Raw genomic sequence first — 27,232 nt, forward strand, 5'->3', positions numbered from 1 at the left:
CTAGGCCACGCCGCCGGGCCCAAGACATATTTATTTTTATCGCCAAGTCAGATATACAGAGAGGAGGAGAGACAGAGAGGAAGATCTTCTGTCTGATGATTCACTTCCCAAGCAGCCGCAACGGCTAGTGCTGTGCCGATCCGAAGCCGGGAGACTTTTCTGAGGTCTTTTAATGAGTTTAGGGGAAACACATTTTATGATACCATGCATGATTTCACAGTTTTGGCACCAAAATAAATATAAGTTTTAACTCCCTTTTAACTCCCCTTTCCAGAAACTTCTAGAAACACATCATATGTGTTTTTAAAATAAATGCATATTGCTGGTTGGTGCAGGTAATGAACAGAACCTACCCTACACTAGCCAACACACAGACTCAAGTCTGAGGTCTCGCTCAGCAAGGTTTTTTTTGACTCCCCAATTAGATCACTGGACTCAAATTTTGGCACAGGATGTGTGGTTTGATCTTGGAGTACATGTATCAAAACTGGGCCTCCTCAGCTGCTGATGCCTGTGTAGTGGACAGCATGTCCAGATGCACACAGGAGACACAGCAGCCAGCTTACCTAGGCCAGCAGGGATGTCAACCGCCTCATCAGAGGATGGAAAGCAGAATAGGTTGGACAATTCTCCCGGCCAAGCCTTGCAGCATGTTCCTGGGTCTATGGCTGTTCCAAGGTGGACTTTGTCAACCCACAGACCTTGGAAAGATTTTTCTCAATGATGGAGCTCATCGCTGATGAAGCCAACCACATCTCAGAACTAACAAAACTATTCAAGTCACACTCTTGGAACACTCTTCCCCACGTCGAGGTCTCTGAGGCATCATCAAATAACTTCCCTCACCCCCAGGTGATGTAGCTGGACAGCAAGGAGACAGATCCCTCTCCCCGGCCTCAGTGTGAACATAGGAGGAAAAAGAAAAAGGAAGAACTGAAACATGTGTCCCACCCACCTTTCTCCATATCCTGACCCTCCCCACCCTAACTGGAGGCCCAAAAGGGTGGGCAGCCCTCTCAACTATGAGAAGAATATGACAAATAAAATTTAAAAAGTAAGAAATGCACGCCATTTAGGAATTCCCACGTTTTGGTTTTTCTTGCTATCCTTTCAGAGACAGTGATCAATGAAGACGTAAGTAGTGCAGTCTGAGATTATCCTTGTGCTAGAAAATGCAGCTTCCTGGGTGCTCCTGCTGGTGAGTATTTTTAGCCAGGGTCCCCCAGTAGGTCTCCACTCCAGTCAGTGTCTCCTCCTTGTCGGGGTACGTGCCGCTGGAGCCTCCGCGGGGCAGCATTCCAGGTGGCTTCTAACTGTTGGCTGGTCACCAGAGGTTTCATATTTACAGACGATAATCAGGGTGGTGTCCAAGTTCATCTGAGAGTAGAGTTGCTATCCCAGCAGAAATGGGAAACCTCAAGAGCTAAAATCATCTGCCCCATCTATAAGGGTGCGACTCCTCCTGACGGCACGCACAAACGCACCACGAGGTCGACACGTTACCCTTCAGGGGCTCTCACCGGCATTCAAGCAGAGCAGTAACAACAAGCATTCCTCAACCTTCTGGGATTTGACCCCTGAGATTTCTGTTAAAAAATATGCACAGGAATCCTCGATTTTTACACTGAATTCTTAATTGCCAGTTACTGTCTCATCATAAGTACTTTACGTAGACAGGGCCAAGTATAGTTTCCTCATGAAAATGCCATAGCAACATGAGTAGCTGGTACTGAAAAACATCTTTTCTTAAAAAAAAAACCCAAAACACTTTTATTATTATTTTTAAAAGATGAATAGGCACAGCCTCCTTCCTTACGGTCCTTCTGTTTTACATCTTCCACCCTTTAGTTTTATTTCTTTCAAAGGCCAAGTGACTGAGGCATGGGACAGAGAGAGGTCTAGCTTCCGCTTACTAGTTCACTCTCCAGTATGTGACTTGACTTGCTGTGTCATAATGCTGGCTCTCAGCTTTTTATTTTATTTTTTTTAAAAAAGAGTTATTTGGGGTTGGCACCGTGGTATAGTGGGTTCGGCTGCTATCTGAAGTGCCTAGATCCTATGTGGGTGCCAGTTTGCATGAAGAAATACCTTAAGCCTGCCTTTCTTAAACTCAAAGGGGATAAGCATTAGGCCGGAGAGTCTGTTGTCCCAAGGTGAGTTTCTGGGCCTCTTGTCCAAGTTTCTCTGCAGTAGGTCTAGCTGGGTAGACCCAAGCACACACACTTTTCCCAAGTCCTTGAGACAGGCAGATGTTATTGGCTTCAAGAGCCTCCTTGGAAGGAAGCAGATGAATGTGTGAATGCATCCCTGCACGGCCAAGTGTTTACACAGCTTATCTCACTGAATCCTCCTGGCAGGGCGGGGGCGGGGGTGGTAGGGAGACACACCCCACAGCGGGACGACTGCATCCCCCACAGAAGCCACGACTTTGACTTTACCCAGTCCTACACTTTTTCCATTGCTTCGAAGTATGCAATCGTACTAACTGTACTGCTGCTTATTAGGAAGAATTAGATAGAACTCCAAAAATTATTAGATGAATTGCTCAACTTTTAGCCTCACCTCTTTCAGTATGATTGACCTGTGGGAATGTGAGGAAATGGGTGGCTGAAGTGTGGTAATTAGCCAATGAGCATACATGGGGAGATGCAATGGTGAAATAACCATCAGCTCATCCTCACCGGGTCCAGAACTTGAACGGAGGCCAGCGGGTCTCTAAGGAGGACGAACCCGCTGCTGCACCCTTCCACCTGCCCCGTCGGGCTCTCCTCCACTCTCACGGCCCTTCCGCTGTTCAAACAGGACTGCTCGCTGTTCCTCGGGTTTTCCTCACATGTCTCCTCCTCCCCAGATGTGGCCATTATTCTGTGCAGTTGGTCAGCTTCTCCTTGCATTCTTCGCATGATTAGAATCTCCTCACTCCCTTTAAGACGTGACTTATGCATATGAAAGGCAGACAGAGACAGGCAGAGCCCTCCTCCATTGGTTCATCCCACAGCTGACTGCAATGGCTGTCCAGGTAGGGCTGAGGCAGGGGTCTCAAGTCAAGCCTCACCCCATGGGTGGCAAGGACTCGACTACCTCAGCCATTGTCATGGTCCCTAGGGTATGCGTCAGCAGGAAGTTGGGAGTGGGCAGTGGGAGCTGGGTACTGTCCCCAGGCACTCCGATAGGGGGTGTGGGGGTATTGCCTACCAGGCCAAAGGCCTGTCTCATGATTTTCTTTCTGGAGACCAAATACCACTTCTAAGAGGGTGCTGGACTAAATGCCTTCAATCAATTCCCAGAGCTGCCCAGACAAGCTTTAATGTCACTGGGTATGTCATTTTCTTATAAATAAGCTTGTGCAAACAATCTCATATACCCACATTTCCTCATGTTTCTGCAAAGAAATGGTTCTGCTTGATAATAAAGTTATACTCTGAAATTCAAAACACAGTTTTCTGCAGTGTAAGATGCTGGCTATCAAAAACAGAAGTTGGAAAATCTAGTGAAAAGAACTTTCCAGAAAGGTGTTGTGTTGTGATATTTTAAACTGCCTTTTGGGGTGCCCGTATCACCAGAGCCCATCTCAGCCTCTTGCTACAGTGCACCCCAAGGGGCAGACGATGCCACCCATGCGGGAGACTCAGATAAAGCCCCTTGCCCTTGGCTTTGGCTGGTGCGGCCATCTGAGGAGTGAACCAGAGGATGGAAGATGGCTCTCCCCTGTCCCTTCTAGCTCTGTCTTCCAGATAAATCAAAGAAAAATTCCCAAATAGGAAGCTTTGTAGTATCCAGTACTTTGGGCCTGTGAGTTAGAATACAGCGAAAAAGAGAGCAGTAATATACTCACACTTTCAGAATTGGAAGGGGTCATGAAAGTAAGTCACTTAGGACTTTCCCTTTATTTTGTGTTGACGTAATGTTGGACCTCGTGTTACTGTCAGAAGTCCCATTTGTTTGGCTGATGCCATTCAATTTCCATCTATCTTGGCTTTGGTCTCTTTATGCTAGGATTTCAGGACTGCCAGAGAAAGAAAACTTTTTGTCCAGAAAGAGCTTTTGTTGTTTTGTTTTTGGAATGGATTTCTTCTGAAGGGTCAACCCTGACTTTGGTCCACAGGGAGTTGGCCTGCAGGATGGACACTGCATTAACTTTACTGAGGCTGGTTCTGAGCCGCAAAGGAACGAGTTCCTCTTACTCCCCACTGCGCTGTGCCGTCAGTGCCGAGCAGCCACAGTCACGCCCAAGACCAGAGCTACTCCTACGAAGGCAGCAGGGTGACCATCTGCTCCACTTGGCCAGCTCCGGCTTTGGAAGCTGAGAGGTATCTCAGATGCTGATTATATCTTGGCTTAACCTTGCAGAGTGAAAAGAGGGATGCGTATCAAGGGCATTTATCTTTCCACCCCACGGGCTCCTCCCAATTCCAAGATGGTTGAGAGCAGGAACTCCAGAGTCGGTGCAAGTGAACGTGACCCCAGGCAGGTTCCCTCACCTTGGCAGGTCCTATCTGGACAAGGACATGGTGAGGTGACGGAACTGCAGTTTCCTTATGGGTAACTGCCAGGGAAATAACCAGTCACGCATTTAGGACAATGTTCTGGATGTGGCCAATTCTCAATAAATGGCAACTGTAACTAGTTTCAACAAGGAGTAGTAACATTCACACAACCCACATGAACTCAATCCTCTCCTTTATATGGGCTTCACCATGCATTTCAGCCCTTGTTTATTTGATCATAATAAAATATTGACTCCGCAAACTATGCTTTGCCTAACTCCCCGTCTGAGCTGAGCACCAGTCCTCACAATTTCCTCTAAGACACCTAGTGCTCTCACAGCCCAAAGTAAACCTCAAGATCTGGTCATTATCTGGCACTGCACAAGATCTGACCTTCCTCTCGACCTCTGTGAAAGATCCCACTAGTTTTCCAGTTACCTAGGCAGGACAGAGCTATTAAAAATTGTAACAATACCACCAGTTAATCAGCTGCCAAATCATTCATTCATTACATTCATTTGTTTGACAAATATCAACTGGTCCTTTTCTATAGGCCAAGCACAGTGCTAAACCAGAATGGACATGGTTTCTGTCCTCAGCTGCAAATATAGAATTTACACTTGGAAGGACATTTCAATCCAAATGAGAAAGTGTAACGGGGACATAATTTACAACAAAGAGTCAGGGGAGAACTCTAAGAGGAAGTGACAATTTGAAAAGAGGAAATAAGGAGCCTTTGGGGCAGTGGGGTCAGCATGTGCCCAGGCGCTGGGGCCGGCGAGGGGCGCTGCCCTTTCCTGAGCAGCTGGAAGGTGGCCAGGGGCTGCATGGCGATGAGCTGCTTGCAGGGGAGGCTGCAGCGGTGGGCAGGGGCTTACCAGCCACGCATGGGAGCCCCTGAAGGGTTCTGAGCAGGAGAGGCACAGCATCGGGTCGCTCTGGCTGCTCTTGGTGAGTGGACTGGAGGGGGCAAGAACAGAATTAGAGACTGGTCAGGGGCTGCCTGGCTGCTTGTGAGGACAGATGGCTGGTGGCTGTGACGATGGAGAGGAGCAGATGGATTTGAGGCAGTCTGGAGGACTGACAGGGACTTGGTGGCCAGGATGTGCAGAGCAAGGGAAGGGGAGGTGCCGAGGTGGATTGTCAGGTTTCTGACGCCAGCTGCTCTGTGGAGCTCAAAGTGTCGACAGAATCTACCTCTCGGGAGACCTTATATTCCTAAAATATCACACGAGAGATCCCCGCTTGGCCTCAAAGACATGATAACTCCCTACATGAGTCACTGCTCCTTCTCTGGAGTTTTCCTACCCCTTTTCTATGCCAACCTCAGATCACCCCATGCGGCACTTCTTCCCATTCAGTCCAGTCACATGGCGCCCCATTCACAAATCTCCAGCGGTTCCCTCACGCCTGTTTCAGCATATCACCTCAGCGTGGCTTCCAGGTTCCCAGCAGCCCGCGCTGCCCCACTGCAGTCCTGTTTTGGGGGAACTGCACCATCACTGCTCCTGGCCTTGGCTCCAGGCCTGAAATCTTACCATCTCAGTTAAGTGAAACCTCGCTCAGTCCTCAAAGTTCATAGCTTACAAAACGCCCCATCTTTAAATCCCCTAATGCTTTGTACCTTTCCAATAGTGCTCCAGTTTCTGTGGGTTTTCTTTAGTTGGGGCTATTAGTTTTATCATGACTTACCTCGTGTACATTCCCTGCCCCCTTACAGATCACAGTGCCTTTGTGCGTGTGGCTCTGTTACACTGCTCCCACTTCCCTGCCCTTACGTCTGGGATCAAGAACACAACTTTGGGGGCCAGCATCGTGATGTGGATGGTTAAGCCAACGCCTATGTTGCTGGCATCCCCTATGAGCTGTTCCACTTCCTATCTGGCTCCCGGCAAGTAGGCATGGGAACACAACAGATAGCAGCCCAAGGACTTGGGCTCCTGTCACCATGTGGGAGACCTAGAAGGAGCTGTAGGCACCTGGCTTTGGCCTGGCTCAGCTCCGGCCATCTGGAGTGAACCAGCAGATGGAAGAGCCCTCCATGTCTTCTCCTTCCCACCTCTGTTAACTCAGCCTTTCAAACAAATAAACACATCTTTTTTGCCACTTTGCCCGTAGCAGGTGCATTTTCTTAACTTTAATTTGGAACAGTGTATGTTATGTTATGGAGTAATGATAACCAAGTTGTTGAAGGGGGGATGTTTATAATGGCATCTGCCAGCACTAGGATTCATAGAAAAACTCATCTCGAGCACGCTCCCATCAAACTCCTTACAATCATACACAACACCAATATGACACACCCTTCTAATACTCTCCGGCTGTTCAAAATACTCCAGTGCAGAAACCCACAAAAGCTTTAACTTTGCTCAAAGTGCTGAATATTAGCAACAACAGGCTCTAATTCAGAGTTTTCCAACTGCTTGTTTCAGCTCATTAATAAATCATGGAAATGACTCAGTGGGTCACAAACAAAACTAAGAAAACAAAAACAAAAAACCCAAAGTAATAAGGTCAAGCGCTGTCTCCTGCAAATTCTGTAGATACACACATACACATAACCCGCAGGTGTGCTCTCGGTCATCATCTCTCACCATGTTCCCTAGTCAGAAGTTTGGCATACATAACTCAAGCAGGTAGGGCAAGTAAGCTGTTAAAAAAAACAGTAATTAGGGCCTGGTGCAGTAGCCTAGTGGCTAAAGTCCTCACCTTGCACTCACTGGGATCCCATACGGGTACTGGGTCTAATCCTGCCAGCCCCGCTTCCCATCCAGCTCCCTGCTTGTGGCCTGGGAAAGCAGTCGAGGATGGCCCAAAGCCTTGGGAGTCTGTATCTGCATGGGAGACCCAGAAGAAGCTCCTGGCTTCGGATCGGCTAAGCACCGGCCATTGTGGTCACTTGGGGAGTGAATCATCGGATGGAAGATCCTCCTCTCTGTCTCTCCTCCTCTCTGTGTATCTGACTTTGTAATAAAAAATAAAATAAATCTAAAAACAACAAACAAACAAACAAACAAAACCAAAACAACAACCCAGTAATGAATTGGAGCTGGTGTTATGGCACAGAGGGTAAAGCCACTTCCTGTCAATACAAGTATCTCACACGGGCACTGGTTCAAGTCCTGGCTGCTCCACTTAGCTCCCTCCCTGGGAAAAGCAGAGCAAAAGGGCACAGGTACTTGGGTCTCCACCTCCTATGTGGGAGACCTGGATGAAGCTCCTGGTCAGCCTGTCCCAGCCGCAGCTGCTGTGGCCATCTTGGAAGTGACCCAAAGGATGGAAGATTCTCTCTGTAACTCTTTCAGATTAAAACAGGTAGAGGGGCTTGGGAGTGTGGTTGACGTATGATGCTTGGGGTCTACATTGCTGGTGGGTGGTGATGAGGATACAGAGAAAACCGTTCCCCAGTCAGCTGAGCGCCCGCGACGGTGCACTAGCCCACCTGCAGTCCCACCCAGGCTCTCACTGCACGGCACTAGCCCACCTGCAGTCACACCCAGGCTCTCGCCCAGTCAGCACACAACAGACCAGCCCCAAACCTTAACTCCAGACCTAGCTCCATTTCACAGGTTTCCCCTTATAATGTGCTGTTCCTCCCGTCACATTCTCCACTGATGGTTGGGAAGCCAGCGCCAGGCTTCCTGACTAATGCATGTAAACACTCTTAATTGTCAATTACACTTCTGACAAATAACTGGGTCAGAAGCCAGAGGTGGCACATCAAAGCTGGTGCAGTACAAAGAACCCTGCAATGGGTGCTGATCCATTTGGGTCATGCCTGGGTGACACTGGGCCTACTGCGCAACCTCAGGCCCTCCCGCCTCTAAGCTCTGTGGCCGGCAGGTAAAGGTAACCTTGGCTGGAAGGAAAGGAAGCCCATCTTTGAGATGGAAGAGACAAACAATGCCATTCTCCAGGCTTGTTTAAATATGAATTAATTCCTCTCTCACAATTCAGATTGGGTTAACACCCTTTGGTGATATTCTATGTCAAGGTCTCCGCTGACAACTGGAGAAATGCCAAGCTTCTTTCTGGCATGGCAGCTTTCCCACACTGTCCAACTTCAGCTCCTACTTCCGGTGGCTCCGACCTCCAGCCCTCTGCGCCACCCCCAGCACCACCACCCCAGTTGGGTTTGCTTATCATCACTCTACCTCGGCTGAATTCCTGGCCACCACTCCCTCTTCCAGTAACCTTCATTAAACCTTCTGGAGCAAAGTTCTGAAGCCTTCGCGAAGACTACCAGCCGCTCCAATCAACTGATCTCGGGGCTTTGGCTCAGCATTCTTACAGGACCCATCCAGGTGGTGGGAGTTATCCTCTTGCCACAGATAAGAACATGAGGCTCAGGGAAGGTGGGCGTGAGCCACAGCCATTCCAGGTGTGGGTCATTAACCTGCAAAGCCCGTATGCTGCTTTTTAGTATACCAAGCCATGTCCACCTCCGAAAGGCTGCAGGAGGAAAGTTGGGATTCCAAACGCTTATCAACCAGCTCTAAAACTGCCTGTCGTAACATAAACTCAGGTGCACCTTTGAACCATTCGAGTAATAAATGATTGGAATAGCATAGGTAGTTCTTAGGGGAAGGGGGTTGTTAGTCCAGTTTCCCAAGCCCAGTAGTAAAGACACTCCAAAGTAAATGACAGGTGGGTGGCTAAGGAGGGAGGAGGGGAGAGAGGAAGCGATATGGTATAAGAAAATATTAGAAACGTGGCAGGAGAGATGAGAGTGTAATACAAGCACAAAATGGTCAGAAAGTGGAAGTGTGGCAGACGGGGCTGGGGAAGCCAAAAGGCTAAAGTGTTTAAGTTGAGGGGCCTGGTAAGAGGCGCGCTGGTGTGTGTGTGCTGGGGTGCTCATACAGACAGCAGCGCACATGGCCCGGGACGGCAACTCAGCAGAGCGGTGCACAGGGACAGATCCAGGGAGCAAGGGCGAAGCATGGTTAGCCCTGGAGGCTGCGGGCGCCGGAGGAGGGGCCAGAGGGCACGGCACCCCCAGACCCAGAGACCCACAGACGGGATCTGTCTTCCCCTACACCGCTTCAGCATTCACACCCACACCCCATAACCCTCCTCGGTGTGTGTGTAGAGAATGAGGTCCTGTCCCTCCCCACGCCGCCTCTATTCCCGGACAACTCTGAAGGGGCAGAGCGAAGCAGGAGGGTCCTTACCCAGGAAGATGGAGATGATGAGCCGCAGCGCCTGTTCTGACGCGCCCAGGGACGCCGCCAACTTGTTCAGGCTCAGCTCCTCGAAACCCGACTGCAGCCCCGTCAGGAACTCCCCCGCCGTTCCTACGTCCCCCTCCACTGCGGACGCCATCTTAACTGCGGGCGCCCCCCCCTCCCCAGGGACCCCCAAGCTCCGCGCGCCCCGAATGTGGGCAAGACGCTGTATGGCTTCACCCCCAATTCCGGCCCGGGCCCGCCCACGGCGTGCGCATTGGCTGCAGGTCCGCCCAGTGCCGCCAGGCCCACCCGATTATTGGTCGAGGCGGGTCTGGGGGGCGGGGCTTCGCGCGGTAAGGTAGGAAGAGGGCGGGCCGGAACGTTTGTAAGGCAAAGGTGACTCCTGCCCGAGAGTGAGCGCCGGTCGGGGCGGGGCGCCGTCCGCCGGAGCTGCCATTGGAAAGGTCCGGGCTAACTGCTCGGGGGGCGGAGTCTGGCGGAGCAAGTGTCCGGCCGGCTCGCTGCCTTCCCATTGGCCGAGTCGCGAGCAGGCGAGAGTCGGCGCGGGGAGGGGGGCCCGTCACCCGACCGCGAGGTTACTTTCGGTCGCCGGCGCGCTGGGGTTACTGGGGCATGTAACGGGGAGAGGCGGGAATGCCTGCCGCAGCCCCCCTCGAGCGCCTCCTAACGGTGCTTCCCGGCCGTTCCCGGTTTCCTCAGCCGTTAGGCTGGCCGCCGCCGCTCCCCGAGGTGCTGTCGGGGAGAGCCACCCCCTTTGATCCTTTCCCGGTGAAATTTCCTATAGTAAAAATATAGCCTGCTTCCCACCACCCTCAGAGGCGATGACATTATAATATGCGTGATGAGCACGTGTGAATTGAAATGTCAACTGGTCTGACCCCAAGCAAGTTCTGTGTAGCCCACAGTGTAGACATGTAAAACGGAGTTGATAACATATATATATTATTTATATATATATTAATATATATTGCTTATATATATATAACAGTGGATGGAAAATCTTTGTCTCAGTCTCATTGCCTTTAATATAAGTGAGAGTTAAAAAAAAATTTAAAAACCTAGGAAGTTAGGTGAGGGCCCTAGTGTCCATCACTGAACAGAAGAGACAGGATATCTCCCAATTCCAGGTTCAGCATGGAGCTAACCATGTGGAAGATGTGTGCACAAAGATGAAGCTTCCTTATATCTAAGGCCCGGCTTCCTCCACCTTCCACCAATCTTGAAATCAGCATGCACCTTAGCATCAACAGCTTAGCCCAAAGTGGTGTATTAAGACACGTGTACCTCCAGGCTGTAGGCAGCTGCCTAGGTTGGCTTGCACCTGTGCAAATGTTACATTGCTGGGAGAAAAGCAGCCAAGGCTGGTGGGCATTCTAGGCCTGGTTAATGCTAAGCTTGTGTTAATGATACCAATGTGCTAGCATAGTTGTCTATTCTACTTTTTTTTAAATAGTTAAGCCATCAACTAAAATAGTTGAGCCATCCTCTGCCGCTTTCCCAGGTGCACTGGTAGGAAGCTGGACTGGAGACGGAGCAGCCGGGACTAGAACAAGTTCCCATATGGGATGCCGGCACTGCAGGTGGAAGCTTAGCTTACTATACCACAGTGCCAGCCCTGATTTATTTCCATTTTTATTCTAAAGGGGGTGAGGGGGGAGAGAGAGAGAGAGAGAGAGAGAGGGAGAGAGACTGCAACAGCTGGAGCTGGGCCCTGCTGAAGCCAGGAGTGGCACTCAGTCTTGGTCTCCCATGTGTGCAGAGCCATCGCCCTTACCTCCCAGGATGTGTGTTAACAGGAAGTTAGAATTGCAATGTGGAGGGGGGACTCAGACCCAGGTGTTCTGGAAATGGGGTGCAGCTGTCTCTAGCAACATCTTAACCTCTATGCCCAATACTCATCCAATACCTTTTTTTAGATTTATTTATTTTTTATTTGGAAAGGCAGATTAGATTTATGGAGAGAAGGAGATGTGAGAGGAAGATCTTGCATCCAATGGTTCACTCCCCAAATGGCTGCAACAGCTAGAGCTGAGTCATTCCAAAACCAGGAGCCAAGAGCTTCTTCTGGGTCCCCCATGCAGGTGCAGGGTCCTAAGGCCATCCTCTACTGCTTTCCCAGGCCATAGGCAGAGTGCTTAGTGGGAAATGGAGCAGCTGGCACATGAAGTGGCACCCTTCTGGTATCCTGGTGCTTGCAAGGTGAGGATTTAGCCATTGAGCCATCATGTTGGGTCCCCAAATAGCTTTTTCACTTCTAGTGATAGTTGAAATAGTGCAGCATCTTCAACTGATGAGCCCGAGACACTTTGGGATGCGGCTACTCAGACAAATGGCAGAGGGGTGTAAGGGACACAGAGAACCGTGAGGCAGGGAAGGCTTTGTAGAGGAGGGGCTCAGGGTCCCTCATTTGCAATTCTAATCTTTACAAGGCTCTGAAAGCAAAGCATTTCCTCACCGCCAAGCGCAGCCACAGACATGGGCAGCAAAACTTGAGCTGAATGGATGGGAAGTGATTTCTAACTTGCGGTTATTCCACTGGCCATGAAGATCAATGTTTAGCCTCAGAAATATTAATATTGGACAATGGCCTTGTTATCCCGATCTCTGAGGGCAGGGGGCAGAGGAGAGGCGTGTGATCTAATACCAAGACTGTGTTCTGCATTGCATTAAAACATTGTTTCTGTGTGAAAGGTGGAGAAGCAGCTCTACACACAGACACACAGAGTTAGAGATGCACAGATATGGTCAATCTGGTGGTTCAGTTGCCAAATGCCCGCGACACAGGAGCTGGGCTAGACTGAAGCCAAGATCCTGAAACTCAGCCGGGGTCTCCTTTGTGGCTGGCAGGGACCTAAGTACTTGAGTCATTACTTGTTGCCACCCAGGGCATGCATGAACAGGAAAGCTGGGATGGCAAGCGGAGGTGGGATTTGAACCCAGGCGCTGTACTCAGGCATGTAGGTGTCAACCATCATCTAAACTGCTGCTCCAAGTGCCCATCCTCACTTGTGCCTATTTGAAATCTGTAAACGTCTGTGTCTCAAAACAAATGTGCCTGTCAGGTCTGTGGCCGAAGGATTCTGGGTTGTAGACAAGCTGCGACTTGAGGAGTGAATAGAACCAAGACGTTGGGGATATGGAAGAGGCTTTCGGAAGAGGACAAGGCGTCACCCACACCAGCTCGGCTCTAGGTTTTGTTCAGCAGTTCCGTTTGCTTTACAGGCTGAGAAGCGCTACACAGCCACTCTCCCTTAACTTAGGACTTAACGCCCAGTTGGGAGGGTGGGACTTGCTGAGTTTGGCTATTCTCCTCCAGTTGTTAAGCGCCTCCTTTTCCCCCAAATCACCTGACTTATCCGAAAACGCTGCCTCCCACCCTCTTTGGCTGAGAAGGAGCGTTAAGCAATCATTGAAATCCCCAATCCGCCCGTCTGATGCTGGCTCCACACGCAAGAACCTCCACTCGGGCGGAGGCGGTAGTTCTCATTTCAAAAGCAGAGGGAGCTCCAGGATCAAGGCTGAGCTGCCCGCCGTCTGTCGTGGTCTCCCAGCCCCCCTCTTTGTTTGGATCAGGGAATTCTGGACATACACCCTGGGGCAGGGACCCAGGACAGGGAAGTGCCTACAGAGGGAGCGGGAAGGCTGGAGCTGCCATCCTAGGGAACCGCGGCCGTCCAGCATGCCTGCTGCTCGGACGAGGACCCCCTCACCTGCTCCCACCAGCGTCTGAAGGTAAAACTCTTGGAGAGCAAGAACAGAGTTTTGGTAGCGCTGGGTGGAGAAAGGTTTGTAGTAGAGCTGTAGGGCTGGGAAGAGGAGAATGAAAAGATGGCAGAAGTAGGGGTCCATTCTCTCCGTTTTGAGGGACTTTGGCAAGTCTTCCTTGAGGACCATGGGAAACTAACACACTTTCTTTTTTGTTGGAAAGGAAAACGAACAAATGCTGGACAAGGGATCTAGGAAATTTTCTTCCCTACCTTTTAGGGTCCTTATAATTCCAACGTTTCTTCTTTTCGTGCTCACCCGACCCTGTCTCAGACCACTCAGGGTCCTGTTGAACTGCACAAACGCACGCAGCAGATGGTTCAGTAAATAAGGCTGGCGTGATAAGGGTGATGATGTTTAAAAAAGAAGGACAGCTGTCCAAGGTGGGTGGCCCTGATGAGCAAAGACCCTTGAAGACCCAGGTGCAAGAGGGAGTGTTGCTCTGTGACAGCTCTAGGGGGTAATATAGAACAGAAAGGAAAACTGGGAGACATTACTCATTCTTTTTGGCAAAAATACAGAAGGCTTCAAGAAGCACTGGGAGAAGAATACGATTTAGTCGAAGTCCAACATTTGCTGAAGTCAGGCCAGGGAGGGTCAACCTATGGTGATGTTTCAGGACTCAGCTTTTCTTGAACTTCTGTGTTATTCTTAGGAAGGTGACACTGAATCCTAGGTGACTCCTGGCCATCAAAGCAGACGCCTAAATTCGTCAGACATCGCCATTCAGGCCCACCACTCTCAACGCCAAGGTCCAGAAGTGCCAAGGGCTGGGACCAGGAGACGCGCAGCTCATCAGGATGGGCCAACCTCCAGTGATGTGGTCAGTGGTCAAGGGTGGGCAGACACATCCGTGGACACGTGGTTGACTATTCTCCTTTGCCCTTGCTTCTCCCTGTATCAAGTGTTAAAGGTGGCTGCAGGGTCACCCACTCTTTCTTCCAGGTGTGTTGTCCTGTTTTCCATTTTGGCATGTGTTTATGCTGGGCCTACTATGTATGGGGAGATACTGTCCCCTAACTATCCTCAGGCCTATCCCAATGAGGTCGAAGAGTCTTGGGATATAGAAGTCCCCGAAGGGTATGGAATCCACCTCTACTTCACCCATCTGGACATTGAGCTCTCTGAGAACTGCGAATATGACTCTGTGCAGGTATGTCACAAGTCAATGAAGAACAGACATGGAAAACCAGGGCTGGGTGGGGAGATCGGGGGCAAAATAAGAAGGATCCAGAAAGGAGTGCCACAGGCATACGATAAAGTCAAACAGTCCCATGAAGGCCAATGTTCTACTTCCTCTACCCCTCTTCCCTCCCGGCCCTCATCCCCAGTGTTACCTTTCTCTAGCTCCTGTTGGCCTCTCCTCTTTAGATAATGTCAGGAAACAATGAAGAAGGGAAGCTGTGTGGACAGAGGACCAGCAAGAACCCAAGTTCCCCAGTTGTGGAAGAGTTCAAAGTGCCCTACAATAAGCTCCAAGTGATCTTTAGGTCAGACTTTTCCAATGAAGAACGTTTTACTGGGTTTGCCGCCTACTACGTTGCTGTAGGTAAGATACCCTTACGAGTTTTACTGATCCAGCTAAAAGAAAATCCAGTCCGTGTACACAATAAAGAGTCTTGTAACTCTTACAAGATGTTGACTTGGTCAACAAAGATGTGAATTGCTTTGTGAATTCAAGTGCATGGTTGTGTCTTAGAGGTGATGATCATGGTGGTCATAGATAACAAGCAGTAAGGTATTGAGAACACTATAAATTGGACATTGTGTTAGGAGTCTCATCTATATTAAGATAATCTTCATCACCATCCTCCAAAGTGGGTGTGGTACATACAAAGGTAAGGTAAGTGAGAACTAAGAATGTTAGCAACTCGCCAAAGAATCACACAACAAGCAGTGATTTCAAAACTCATTCAAAATAGGACATTCAGACCTTCCAATTCTGGTGCTTTTAAATCTAGCTCCACATTGGAAAAGAAGTTGGAACATCTCATAAATCTGAATTATTGCTTGGATTTTGTGAAAGGCTCAATGGCATATAAAGTAAGGAGTGAACTCATTATTCCTCCCTGCATGAGTGTCGCCTGTGGAGTGCTGTCTCAGGGGCTGATATGCTGTGCGTGTGTGAACAAGCTAAGTTTTCTGGCTCTGAGAACTCCCTTCAGCTGCTCAAGGGGAGGGTGCAACTCTGAGCTTACAGTTCAGGGGAGGAACCTGGACTAGCATCATCCGCCAGTGAGATTCCTGGAGGGCCTCCAGCAGAAATCCTCTCCTGTGCTCTTACCCTAGTAAGTTTTGGGTTCCATGTCATTCTGTTTTCCCAGGTCTTTGCACTTAACCTCAATCCTTCTCTCCTCTTTGTAGACATCAATGAGTGTACAGAGTTTGCAGATGTCCCTTGCAGCCACTTCTGCAACAACTACATTGGTGGTTACTTCTGCTCCTGCCCTCCGGATTACTTCCTCCACGATGACAGGAGGAACTGTGGAGGTGAGCAGGGCATTGAGACAGGTGCCAGTTGCCTCAGATTTGGAGTGGAGGTGGTCTTAGCAAGGGCTTTGTCCTCCTAAGTGTTTGATTAGGATCAACCTTCCTTTGTTATTTTTTTTAATTAAAAACGTCATTTGTTTTCGCTTTATTTGAAAAGGAGAGAGAGGCAGGGAAAGAGAGAGAGAGAGAGGGAGAGAGAGAGAGATCTTCCACCTGCTTATTCAGTTTCCCAGTGTCCACCACGAGCTGGGCCAAGCCAAAATCAGTGATCTGAAACTCGTCCAGGATCTCTCCCATAGGTGGCAAAGACACGAACACTTGAACCGTCATCTGTTATCTTCCAGGGTGCACATTAGCCGGAAGCTGCATCAGAAGCAGAGAAGAAGAGTTGAACCCAGGCATTCTAATATAGGAAATGGCATCCCAAGCAGTTTCACAGTCTGGGCCCTGACATCTGTTCTTAATTGTTCATGAACTGAGAGGGAGCCAAGGGAGAGGAAGAAGAGAAGGCTCCAGGGGTAAAGTTAGCTATTTGGAGAAGAGATCGATGCCCCTGAAGGGTCTGGCTAGATCCTTGTAACACCAGACTCTGCCATCAGCAAGGCAGTGAAGAGGCCAGAGGCATTGAACTTGACGTTTGCATCCCTGACTATGGCCTTTAACTCCCGGATCGTGGATCCTTTGAGCTCAGGTTTACAGAGTACGAGTCACAGAATAGGGCAGGATGCCTTTGATTGGCCCTACATATTTCATTGTTCTTTTGTCTTTTTTACCCTCTCAGTCAATTGCAGTGGGAACATATTCACCACACTGATTGGGGAGATTGCAAGTCCCAATTATCCCAAGCCATACCCAGAGAACTCCAGGTGTGACTACCAGATCCTGCTGGAGGAGGGGTTCCAAGTGGTGGTAACCATTCGGAGAGAAGACTTTGACGTGGAACCAGCTGACACAGCGGGGAACTGCCGTGACAGTTTGGTTGTGCGTGATGGGTGACTCATCCATCCCTTCCCCTCCCAGCTTGCAGATTGCTTTCCAGAGAAAATTCTCTTTCCTTCTGCCTCGCATTTCATGTTGCAAATAACATTTACTGCCGCCTTTGTTGTTTATCTTCTCCATGTCATCTCTTTTCTTCAGTTCTTTCTTCTTGATCTCATCGTGGTGTTTCCCTTCCAGTTTGTTGGAAAAGATCAGCAGTTTGGTCCTTACTGTGGCAACGGATTCCCTGGGCCACTGAGTATTGAGACCAAAAGTAATACTCTGGAGATCATCTTTCAAACTGACCTAACAGAAGAACACAAGGGCTGGAAACTTCGTTATTATGGAGATCGTGAGTAGCCCAGAAGTGCCTTTTTGGTTAGTGATAATGGAGTCCTTGGGCAAGGTAGAATCAAGGCAGTGAGATTGCTGTTGTCTGGGAGAGAATCCTGAGCCTCTGCACTTGTTCAGGACAATCCAAGCCTGCTAAGGGCTGTGGGAATTTGACCCAAGAATGCAGACAATTTGTGGATAGTTAGTAACATTTCTGTTATTTGAGATACCTGCCATGTTGGGGTGTCAGGCTTCAGGAATGAGGCTGACTGAATGATTTTAGGAAGTGTGAGAATTATGCAGATGGAATTGTGTCTCCAGCTAGTGAAGTTTTTTTCTTTTTCTTTTCTTTCTGTTCTTTCTAAGCAATCCCCTGTCCGAAAGAAGTCACTGCTCATTCTGTTTGGGAACCTGAGAAGGCAAAATATGTGTTTAAAGATGTGGTGAAGATCACCTGTGCGGAGGGGTACGAAGTTGTGGAGGTAAGGTGCTCTCAGGCTTCATACAAGCCCTGGCCCCCAGATCAGGACAAGTACAGTGAAATCACACACTTAGCTTGGTTGACCAGAATATTCACACCTTCTCTGTAGCTACAACAGCTCTCTCACTTCCTGAGGGGGCCTGGAACTCCTTGGCCAGCTTGGCACCGCCTCTTTGCCTTCTGTCTTCCCGGCCAAGGGGAGCTGACATGTTGTACAACCTCATTGACCCAAGGCCAGAGGTTGATGCCATTATTTTGTCTTGGTTTTCCAAATACCTCTTTATGAGTTAATGTTATGTGATGTCTGTTATTTTCCAGAACAATGTTGGCTCAACGTCTTTCTATTCTGTTTGTCAAAGCAATGGGAAGTGGAGTAACTCCAAACTGAGATGCCAACGTACGTGCCTCCTCCAACCGGAGCTCTGTCTCTCAAAAGGAATTGGAAGAACAGCACCTCAACATTTCAATGCTTGGGTTGAACTTTTGAAAGGAAGCCACTCCTGGTGGGGCCTCTAGTCCTGTGACTGATCTGGTTTCAGGTCATCTCAACTGTCAAGATAGTGTTCAAAGAAAGGGACAATGGGACCAGTAGAGTTAATAGCCCCATGGAGGTGCATCTGTGGCTTCCACAGGTTCTTCCTTGTAGATTTCAAGGGGCTTTGTGGATTGGCAAATGTTGGTGCACTGGAGTAATACCAGCTAGAAAGGATGGCTGCAGGGGGCTGGGTATGGGATGTCTGTGGACACAAGGTGCGAAGGAGTGAGGATAACCACTCTTCCCAGGAGGAAGGGGCTGTCCTGACCACCAGTTTCCTGCCTTGCTCTCATAGCTGTGGACTGTGGTGCTCCCGAAACTATCCGGAACGGCAAAGTTGAAGACCCAGGAAGTACCTTATTTGGTTCTGTCACTCGCTACACCTGTGAGGAGCCCTATTATTTCATGGAAAGTGAAGGCGGGGGTAGGTGTCTTTTCCTAGAGGAAAGAGAATGTTCTGGAAGGTACATAGCACAGTCTCGCTGGGTTGCAGAGTCTGGAGGGCAATGAGAGATGGGACTGGTGGATTCATCCTCTGGGCTTATTCTGAGAATGTGGCTTTCATGTGGGGCACGTCCCATCCCCTCACAGGGACCTACAGAGTCCACTTCTATGCCACAGCTGCAGCAGGAATTTCCCTGCTCCATCTCTTCCATAGAGTTATCAGCTTTTGAGAAACGGTTCCATGCAAAATCCACATCTTCAGGTCACCATGCTGGGACTGACTGGCTTTGTTGAGGTAGAAGCTTGGTGGTGCTGGAGGAGCCCCAGTACATTCCATCACATTATTGCTCAATTCATTTGCTTTCATGTCCGGACTTGAAGCCCTTCCAAAACCATTTGTTCATCTGCTTTGGAGAATTTTCCTTCCATTCCCTAGGCAGGCTTGTGGCCTGAGGGACTCCTTGGTGGCGAGGCAAGGTTTTCTGAATTCTGTTATAGCTGATTTTATCTGATCCCCTACTAAAGTCCTAGAGTAGCGGAGGCTCTGAATGGAAGAGAGGAAAGGAAAGGAGAAGGCATAGGGGTGAGCTTGACTGTGTTCCTTGTGCCCTTGCAGGGGAGTATCGCTGTGCTAGTAACGGGAGCTGGGTGAACGAGGTGCTGGGCGCAGAGCTGCCTGCATGTGTTCCAGGTAACGAGGCCTCAGGGATGGATAGAAACCACAGCTTGGTTTCTATCAGGTCAGGCATGGGTAGAGACCACAGCTCTGGGGAAAGGGAACTTATGCATGGTTGGGGACCACAGCTCTGGGTATGTGTGTGGGTGGATGAGAGGGTGAGTTGGGGGCCATCTGAATGTAGCTACAACCCTCTTGGGACTTAATAGTCTGGGCCCACCAGAGTCCAGTTCAGTGAGGTGGTGGTGGCATTGGGACATGAGCCCTGCAGGACCTTGAGACATCCCCTCAACCACACTGAGGCAGGTCAACTGAGGCGACTAGAAGTCAGTCTGTGACAGTTGGTCAGAGCCAGGGCCGGTTCAGTCTAGAGATGCAGCTGGAACGAGTATACATATAATCATTAAATGAGGGAACTAAAAGTTGAAAATGAAGAATTGACACATAGAAACAAGACCATTTTCACAGTCTAGTTAGGATATTGAAAGGGTTTAGAGGAGTAAGACAAGAGAAAGCCCGCAGGAAGAGCAGAGTTGCACAGGAAGCACTGGGCCGCACTGGAGTAGTGATAACAGTGCTGTCAAGAGCCAGGGTGTGGGCTGATTGATTGGTGGCAGTCGTTCTTCTATTCGCGCCTTTGGAGCAGCCCTGTGGATGAGATGTTATAGGTCCTGTTTCACAGATGCAATGCAAGTTGACAGAATTAGTTAAGTCACAAGGTTAAGCTTTGAATCCAGGTCTGAGTTCAAAATCCATTCTTTTTTTAAAAAAAGATTTATTCATTTGTTTTATTAGAAAGTCAGCTTTACAGAGAGAAGGAGAGACAGAGAAAAAGATTTTCCATCCACTGGTTCACTTCCCAAGTGGCTGCAATGGCCAGTGCTGATCTGATCCGAATCCAGGAGCCAGGAGCTTCTTCCAGGTCTCCCATGTAGATGCAGGGTCCCAAGGACTTGGGCCATCCTCAACTGCTTTCTCAGGCCACAGGTAGGGAGCTGGATGAAGCGGAGCAGCTGGGATATGAACTGGTGCTGCTATGGGATCCCAGCGTATGCAAGGTGAGGGCTTTAGCCACTAGGCTACTGTGCCGGACCCAAAAACCCATTATTTTTGAAGTGGTGTCCAAGCAGACTGTCTAGTATGGGAGCTGGAGAAAGCGAGTTTCCCTGAAATTCAGTCCTCCTGGGTGACGGCAAGTGATCCTCCCTGGAACTACTTAGTGGGGACTGATATGCAAACTGAAAGAGAGGCCTGTTTTCACTCCCTAGGCTGATAGACCTGTCCATAGAAGGGTCAGGTGCAGCTGGGCCACCTGTGAAGAGGATGACAAGGGTTTGCTCTGGGCATCAGTGGAGACTAGAAAGCTTGGTCTCTTCTGCCATCAGTCTGAGCATGGAGTTCTCCAGCACTGGTTCTTTGTTGGGTCCCTGGCTTGAGCCTGGAAGCCAAGTGGGCCACGAGTTCACTGGGAATTACTGTGAGGTTCTGGCTCATTTGGATCAAGCAATTTACACCTACCTCTGTTTAACTAGTCTCTCCCACGAGCTTGCTTGTAGCACTGGTGAAAGAGAGAGAGGTAAGACCAGGATGAACTCTATGCAGATAGTGGGCCACCTGGGATTAATGAACTCTTTTGTGCTAGAGAACTTTGCAGGCCAGCATTTAAAAGTCCTTGAGTTTGTAGGTGGTCCGCATCATGTTCTATTTCACACACTGCCTTCTTACGGCTTCTTCCTAGTCTGTGGTGTTCCCAGTGAGCCTTTTGTCATGAAGCAGAGGATAGTCGGAGGATCCGATGCAGACATTCAGAACTTCCCCTGGCAAGTCTACTTTCAGTACCCCTGGGCTGGTGGGGCGCTCATCGATGAGCACTGGGTGCTGACGGCCGCTCACGTCGTGGAGGGCAATGATGCTCCGACCATGTACGTTGGCTCCACATCCGTGCAGAGCTCCCGACTGAAAAATGCACAGATGCTCACGGCTGAACGCGTGATTATTCACCCGGGCTGGGAACCTCGGGACCCTTCAAAGGAACGAAAGAATTTTAACAATGATATTGCCCTGGTGCAGCTGAAAGATCCAGTGAAAATGGGACCCACCGTCTCCCCCATCTGCCTGCCTGGCACCTCCTCAGAGTATAATCCCTCAGAGGGAGACCTGGGCTTGGTCTCAGGCTGGGGCAGAACGGAGAGGAGAGATCGTGCTATCAAACTCAAAGCCGCAAAGCTGCCCATCACCTCCCTGCAGCACTGCCAACAGATGCGAGATTCCCGTGTGGACATCAGTAGCTTCACTTTCACTGAGAACATGATCTGCGCTGGAGGCATCATGGGTGTTGATAGCTGTGAAGGGGACAGCGGTGGGGCCTTTGCTGTGCAAGACTCCACCATGGAGAGCCCTAAATTCTACGTGGCTGGTCTGGTGTCCTGGGGTGCCACCTGTGGGAAATATGGCTTGTACACCAAAGTGAAGAACTACGTTGACTGGATCACTAATACGATGCGGGAATATGGTATTCCTAGTTAAAACTCAGCAGCCGTGCACCCTCAGCCTCTCGCAGGACTGTGGCAGACATAGGGCTCCCAGATCTTCACAATGTCACTTCCAGGATCTCACCAGGACTAAATTTCACCCCTGATTTCCCGGGGACTTGACATGGAGTATGACTTATGCACGTCATAATTGTCAAGATGTCCAAGCTTGATCACAGAATCATGTTGGGCTTGGAGTGGTGTTCTCAGTCTGTGAGGTCCTCTCCCCTATAACATGGTATAGGTAGCCACGTGCGTGGGGCACTCCTGCCTTACACTGCTTTGTAGGAGTACCTTCATTTGTTTCCTTTGTGCCTGTTTAAAATCCCCTGGACTGTATCATTTTCAATGTTCATTATCCACTTACAATCATGCATGTGTCCTAGCCAATCCAGTTGGACACACCTTACTCCACATCAAATCCTGAGGACTGGGTCTGGGAAGAGAAGGCTGCGGTGCCCCTGGATTGGGGCATTTGGGGAATAGTAGGTAGTAGTTATGGAGACAAGGAGTTCAGTGTTGCTCCTGTCTTCTGACTCAAATTTACTGAATATTGTGAGCAGTTAACATTGGCTGTGGAAGATCTTTTTTTTAAGTTTTAAGTGCTTCACCATGTAACCTGAACTTTAATTTTCCTCTCAAGCCCATTTGTATAATGCAAGACTATGATTTCATTAAAGAAGAAAAGACAAAGAAATCCAGCGTGTTCTCCTTGATGTTTCTGGTGGATCTGATCAATTTGTCGGTCAGGGAAACCACTTCTTCCTCAGATTGAACTCTGTACAAAGTGACAGCAAAATGTCCTAATGATAAGGGACTCAGAGACTCTTGTGTTTTTTTTTTTTAAGATTTATTTTGTTTTTATTTTTATTTGAAAGAGAGTTATAAAGAGAAGGAGAGAGAGACACAGAGAGAGTGCTTCCATGCACTGGTTCACTACCCAGTGGCTGCCACAGCCAGAACTGAGCTGATCTGAAGTCAGGAGCCAAGAGCTTCTTCCTGGTCTCCCACATGGGTGCAGGGTCCCAAGGCCTTGGTTCATCCTCAACTGCTTCCCCAGGTCATGAGCAGGGAGTTGGACGGGAAGTGGAGCATCTGGGACATGAACCTGTGCCCATATGGGATGCTGGTGCTGCAGGTAGAAGCTTAACTTGTTATGCCATGGTGCTGGCATGGTATTTTCTAGGGAAAGGAAAATTTTAACAGGCCTGCTCTTCTCCAGAGTGACTGGTGCTGAAAAATGCCCCAGATTGGAGATGCAGCCTTAGCTAGGCCAAGGACAGGGCAGATGTGTTATTTGGGCAGGTGTGTTAAAAATGCTCCTTGTGGCAGCTGAATGTTGAGAGTGAGAGCTGCAGATCCTCAGGAAAATGTACTCCAGGTTGAAACAATGGGTGACTTCAGAAGTATTCTTTTAAAATTATTAATTTATTTGAAAGGCAGAGGGGCTGCTAGCACTGTGGCTTACTGGGTAAAATCTCTGCCTGCAATGCCAGCATCCCATATAGGCATTGGTTTGTGTCCTGGATGCTCCACTTCCAATCCAGCTCCCTACCAACAGCCTAGAAGCCAGCAGAGGAAGGCCCAGGTCCTTGGGCCCTGCACCCAGGTGGGAGATCCAGATGAAGCTCCTGGTTCTTGATTTTGACTTGGCCCAGCCTCAAGCATTGTGGCCCTCTGGAGAGTGGTGGATGAAATCTCTTTCCTTCTCTCTCTTTCAAACAAACAAATTTACTAGAAAAGGAAGGCAGATCAAGAGAGAGAGAATGAGTGTGTGTCCCTTAGAGAGAGAGTGCTTCTATTTCCTGGTTCTCTTCCCAAATGGCTGCAACAATTAGGAATGGGCCAAGTTGAAGTCAGGAGCCAGGAACTTCATCCAAGTCTCCCACATGGGTGGTAGGGATTCAAGCACTTGGGCCATCTGCTGCCTTCCTGGGTGCATTGGCAGGAAGATGCAAGGGAGCTGGAGCAGCTGGCACCTCTAGCCAGGGCTCTGCAGTGGGCTGTTCCTGAAAGCCAAGCCGCATAGCCATGGTGTTACTCATTAGCTACATGCTCCAACTGCCTCCACTCTGTTGCCTTGGGGATAATTGTCCTGATGAAGTGTCCTAGCCTCCAATTTTTTTTTTTGAGGGAAGAGGGTAGTGAGGGAAGGGAGATTATCTTTCTTTTTTTAAAATTAATTTATTTTTATTGGAAAGGAAGATATACAGAGGTAAGTAGAGACATCCATCTATCCATCCATCGATTCATTCCCCAAGCGGCCACAATGGCCAGAGCTGAGCTGATCCGAAGCCAAGAACCAGAAGCCTCTTCTGGGTTTCTCACATGGGTGCAGGATCCCAAGGCTTTGGGCTGTGCTCCACTGCTTTCCCATGCCACAAGCAGGGAGCTGGATGGAAAGTAGGGCCACTGGGACATGAACCTGCACCCATGTGGGATCCTGGCAGTTGCAAGATGAGGACTTTAGCCGCCATGCTATTGTGCTGGGCCTGGAAGATTTTCTTTGGAGAAAAAAAACACGGCAGTCAAACATTACGAGTTGAAAACATGGTCTATGATAGCCATCTCTTCCTCTTTTTACACACTTGGGGTGACAGCAGAAGCAGGAACCTGGCGTAGTAGTCAGTATTTGGCTACTTCAACCAAGATAAGTGAAAGAAGCTGTTGAAGCAGAGGAAGGTTGTGTTGGCTCACAGTTTGGGAGGGCCTCATTTCGCCAATGATGAGACCAGAGGATGCCAGAAGCATGAGCACAGACAGGCAGCAAGCAGAGGAGCAGTTAGGCCAGACTCCTCTTTCACGACCAACCCCGTTAGGAATACTACCTTCTCGGAACACCCCTGATCTAAGAAGCTCCCCTGGGCCCACCTGCCAGGTACTGGCGTTGGATCACATGTCTGCTCTTAATCCTCTGAGTAAGACTTTGGGGACCAAGTCCCTAACTTGGGGGGATGTTGGAACTGGTATCCAAACTGTAACCCCCGGAAGGTGTGAATTAGCTGGAATAGGAGCTCATTCTTTCCAGAGAGATCTCTGTCTCTGGGCTCCGCCACTGCCCTGTGTGATGGGAAGAACTTTGGTTTCACATGGCGAGTGCCACTCCAAGGCCATGTGGGGCATGCCAGGGAGGGGGATCTCAGCATAGCATCCCAGAGCCTGCAGCTGGGAGAGGCATGCAGCAGGGCTTAGCGGGGCTGAAAAATCATGCCTTGGTTCCAAGGGTGTCTGCCAGGCTGCCATGTTGTTTTCATTTGGTCAAAAGAAAATGGACTGATGGATAAGCAAGTCACACCTGGGTGCTTAGTGGTTCAGGGGGCTGGAGGGAAAGGAAACTGGTGAAACTTGACCAGCGCATAAGGGCTATACAAGGGGTTGGCGTTGTGGTGCAGCAGGTTAAGCGCAGCCTGCTTCTCAAGCTTCCCTTATGAATGCCGGTTCAAGTCCCTGCTGCTCTGCTTCTGATTCAGCTTCCTGCCTACGTGCCTGTGTGAGCAGTGGAAGACAGCCCAAGCGTTTGGGCCTCTGCTACTCCTGTATGAAGCCTGCAGGATGGAATTCCATGCTCGTAGCCTCATCTGGGCTCACTCCTGGCCATTGGAGCTATCTGGGAAGTGAACTACCAATGGAAGAGCTCTCTCTCAAACATTCTAGAAAAGGTCTAGCGAGAGAAAAAGATTTTTCCATCTACCTACTCCTGTTTTTTTTTTTCTAATTAGAATTGTGAAATGTGTCTTTAATTTTGATCAGCCCATAAACTCTCGTGATTTTTTTAATGATGGTTTACCAATATCAGTGAAAAAAATCCCTTTCATTCTTTCTTTCATTCATTGTTTTAAAGATTTATTTATTGTATTAGAAAGTCAGAGTTGCGCGCGGAGGGGGGGGCAGAGAGAGAGAGAGAGAGAGAGAGAGAGATCTTCTACCTTCTGGTTTACTCCCAAATGGCTGCAATGGGCTGGTCTGAAGCCAGAAACCAGGAGCTGCTTCTGCAGGTCACAGACAAGGAGTTGGATCAGAAGTGGAGCAACCAAGACTAGAACCGGCACCCACATGGGATACAGGTGCTACTGGTGAAGGAATAGCCTATTTTACTGCCATGCTGGTCCCCCCAAAACCCTTTTAAAAACATAGATTCTTTGCAAAGTTAGTACAGAGGGGTGGTGTGGACACTTTCCCAGTTTCCTTGAATGGTTACGACTCCTGGAACTGCAATGCAGGATCAAAGCCAGGACACATGGCAGTGTGACATGCATGCACAGTCTTGTGTCACCTCATCGTGGCCATCAAGATGCACAACTGTTCCAGCACCATGAACTCTCCGTTATGCTACCCTGTTTGTGGTCAAACCTTCCTTTTCTTTGCCATTTTTTTTCCTTACGATTCTGAAAAGATAATTTTGAAAAATTTAGTTTTTCTCAGTTAGGCCAATAGGATCAAGAGTAGTGAATGTTGGGTATGATTGCTTCTGAACCAGAGAAAGAATACAAAATTCATGGCAGAGGTAGGGGCAAGTGGATAGAGTTATCTCAACAGGAACCACAGTGGGGGGAACCTTCAAGGGCTGGTACCAACCTCTGTCAACCAGGTATCCTTGGATGTAGCTTCCGTGTTGGGGAAACTCTTCGTACAGGAGGAAAATTTAAAGGACAAAGGAAACCAGCAACTGCTATAGGAAACCCATCCTAATTATTTTTTAATATTTATTTTTATTTTAACATCAGAGTTGCAGAGAGAGAGAAAGAGGAGAGAGAGATTTTTCATCCATTGGTTTACTCCTTAATGGCCACAACAACCAGAGCTGTGGTGGTCTGAAGTTGGGAGTTAGGAGCTTCTTCCAGGTCTCTCATTTTGGTGCAGAGACCCAAGAAGTTGAACTGTCCTCAGCTGATTTCCCAGGCAACAAGCAGGGAGCTGGATGGGAAGTAGAGGAACTGGGACTAGAACCAGCGCTCATATAAGATGCTGGCATTTGAAGGTGGAGGATTAGCCAATAGAGCAGACATACTTGTCCTGCCTGTATGGGTGCAGCTGTCAGTGTTTGGGGAAAAACTCATAACCAAACTTATGTAACCAAAAAATGAGACTGCCCCATCAAAGAACAACTGAGCAGGAAGCTCCAGTGGGCCCTTCTAGTGCCTGGCCACAACCCCCTGATCCCACTCTCCTAGATGACTATTTCATTCCTTCTCTCCTCAAATCCCCACACCTTCTTCATCTTCACTCACCTGATGACCTTGTGTCTTTATCTCTCACTTCACTGAGAGTGATGGGGAACAAAGAGGGATGGTGTTGCAGGCAACGGGTTAAGCTGCCAGCA

The 27,232-nt window shown here is 49.1% G+C and overlaps 2 protein-coding genes across 2 annotated transcripts in view; one reads left to right on the forward strand and one right to left on the reverse strand.

Moving 5' to 3' along the window:
* LPCAT3 (lysophosphatidylcholine acyltransferase 3) overlaps positions 1-10,182 on the reverse strand; it is a 33,179-nt gene extending 22,997 nt beyond the window's left edge. The window contains exon 1 of the mRNA XM_004596403.3: positions 9,662-10,182. Coding sequence (XP_004596460.1) covers positions 9,662-9,812 — 151 coding nt within the window. The 5' untranslated portion in view covers positions 9,813-10,182. The remainder of the gene's footprint in view (positions 1-9,661) is intronic.
* Positions 10,183-13,139: 2,957 nt separating this feature from the next.
* On the forward strand, positions 13,140-22,413 carry C1S (complement C1s). Its single transcript, XM_004596404.3, has 12 exons — positions 13,140-13,411; positions 14,100-14,267; positions 14,390-14,597; positions 14,816-14,993; positions 15,809-15,934; positions 16,716-16,915; positions 17,111-17,264; positions 17,612-17,727; positions 18,045-18,123; positions 18,557-18,685; positions 19,322-19,396; positions 21,120-22,413. The coding sequence occupies exons 2-12, from the start codon at positions 14,245-14,247 to the stop codon at positions 21,905-21,907; spliced, it is 2,076 nt and encodes a 691-aa protein (XP_004596461.2). The 5' UTR covers positions 13,140-13,411; positions 14,100-14,244; the 3' UTR covers positions 21,908-22,413.
* The last annotated feature ends 4,819 nt before the right edge of the window (positions 22,414-27,232 follow it).

Source organism: Ochotona princeps, chromosome 27, assembly GCF_030435755.1.
Source record: "Ochotona princeps isolate mOchPri1 chromosome 27, mOchPri1.hap1, whole genome shotgun sequence".
NCBI classification, from domain to species: Eukaryota; Metazoa; Chordata; class Mammalia; order Lagomorpha; family Ochotonidae; genus Ochotona; species Ochotona princeps.

Coding starts and splice junctions, on each gene's coding strand:
- C1S (XM_004596404.3), top strand. CDS start 14,245: ATGGGCCAACCTCCAGTGATGTG. Junction 14,268..14,389: donor GGCCAACCTCCAGTGATGTG/GTCAGTGGTCAA, acceptor TCTTTCTTCCAG/GTGTGTTGTCCTGTTTTCCA. Junction 18,124..18,556: donor CTCCAAACTGAGATGCCAAC/GTACGTGCCTCC, acceptor TTGCTCTCATAG/CTGTGGACTGTGGTGCTCCC.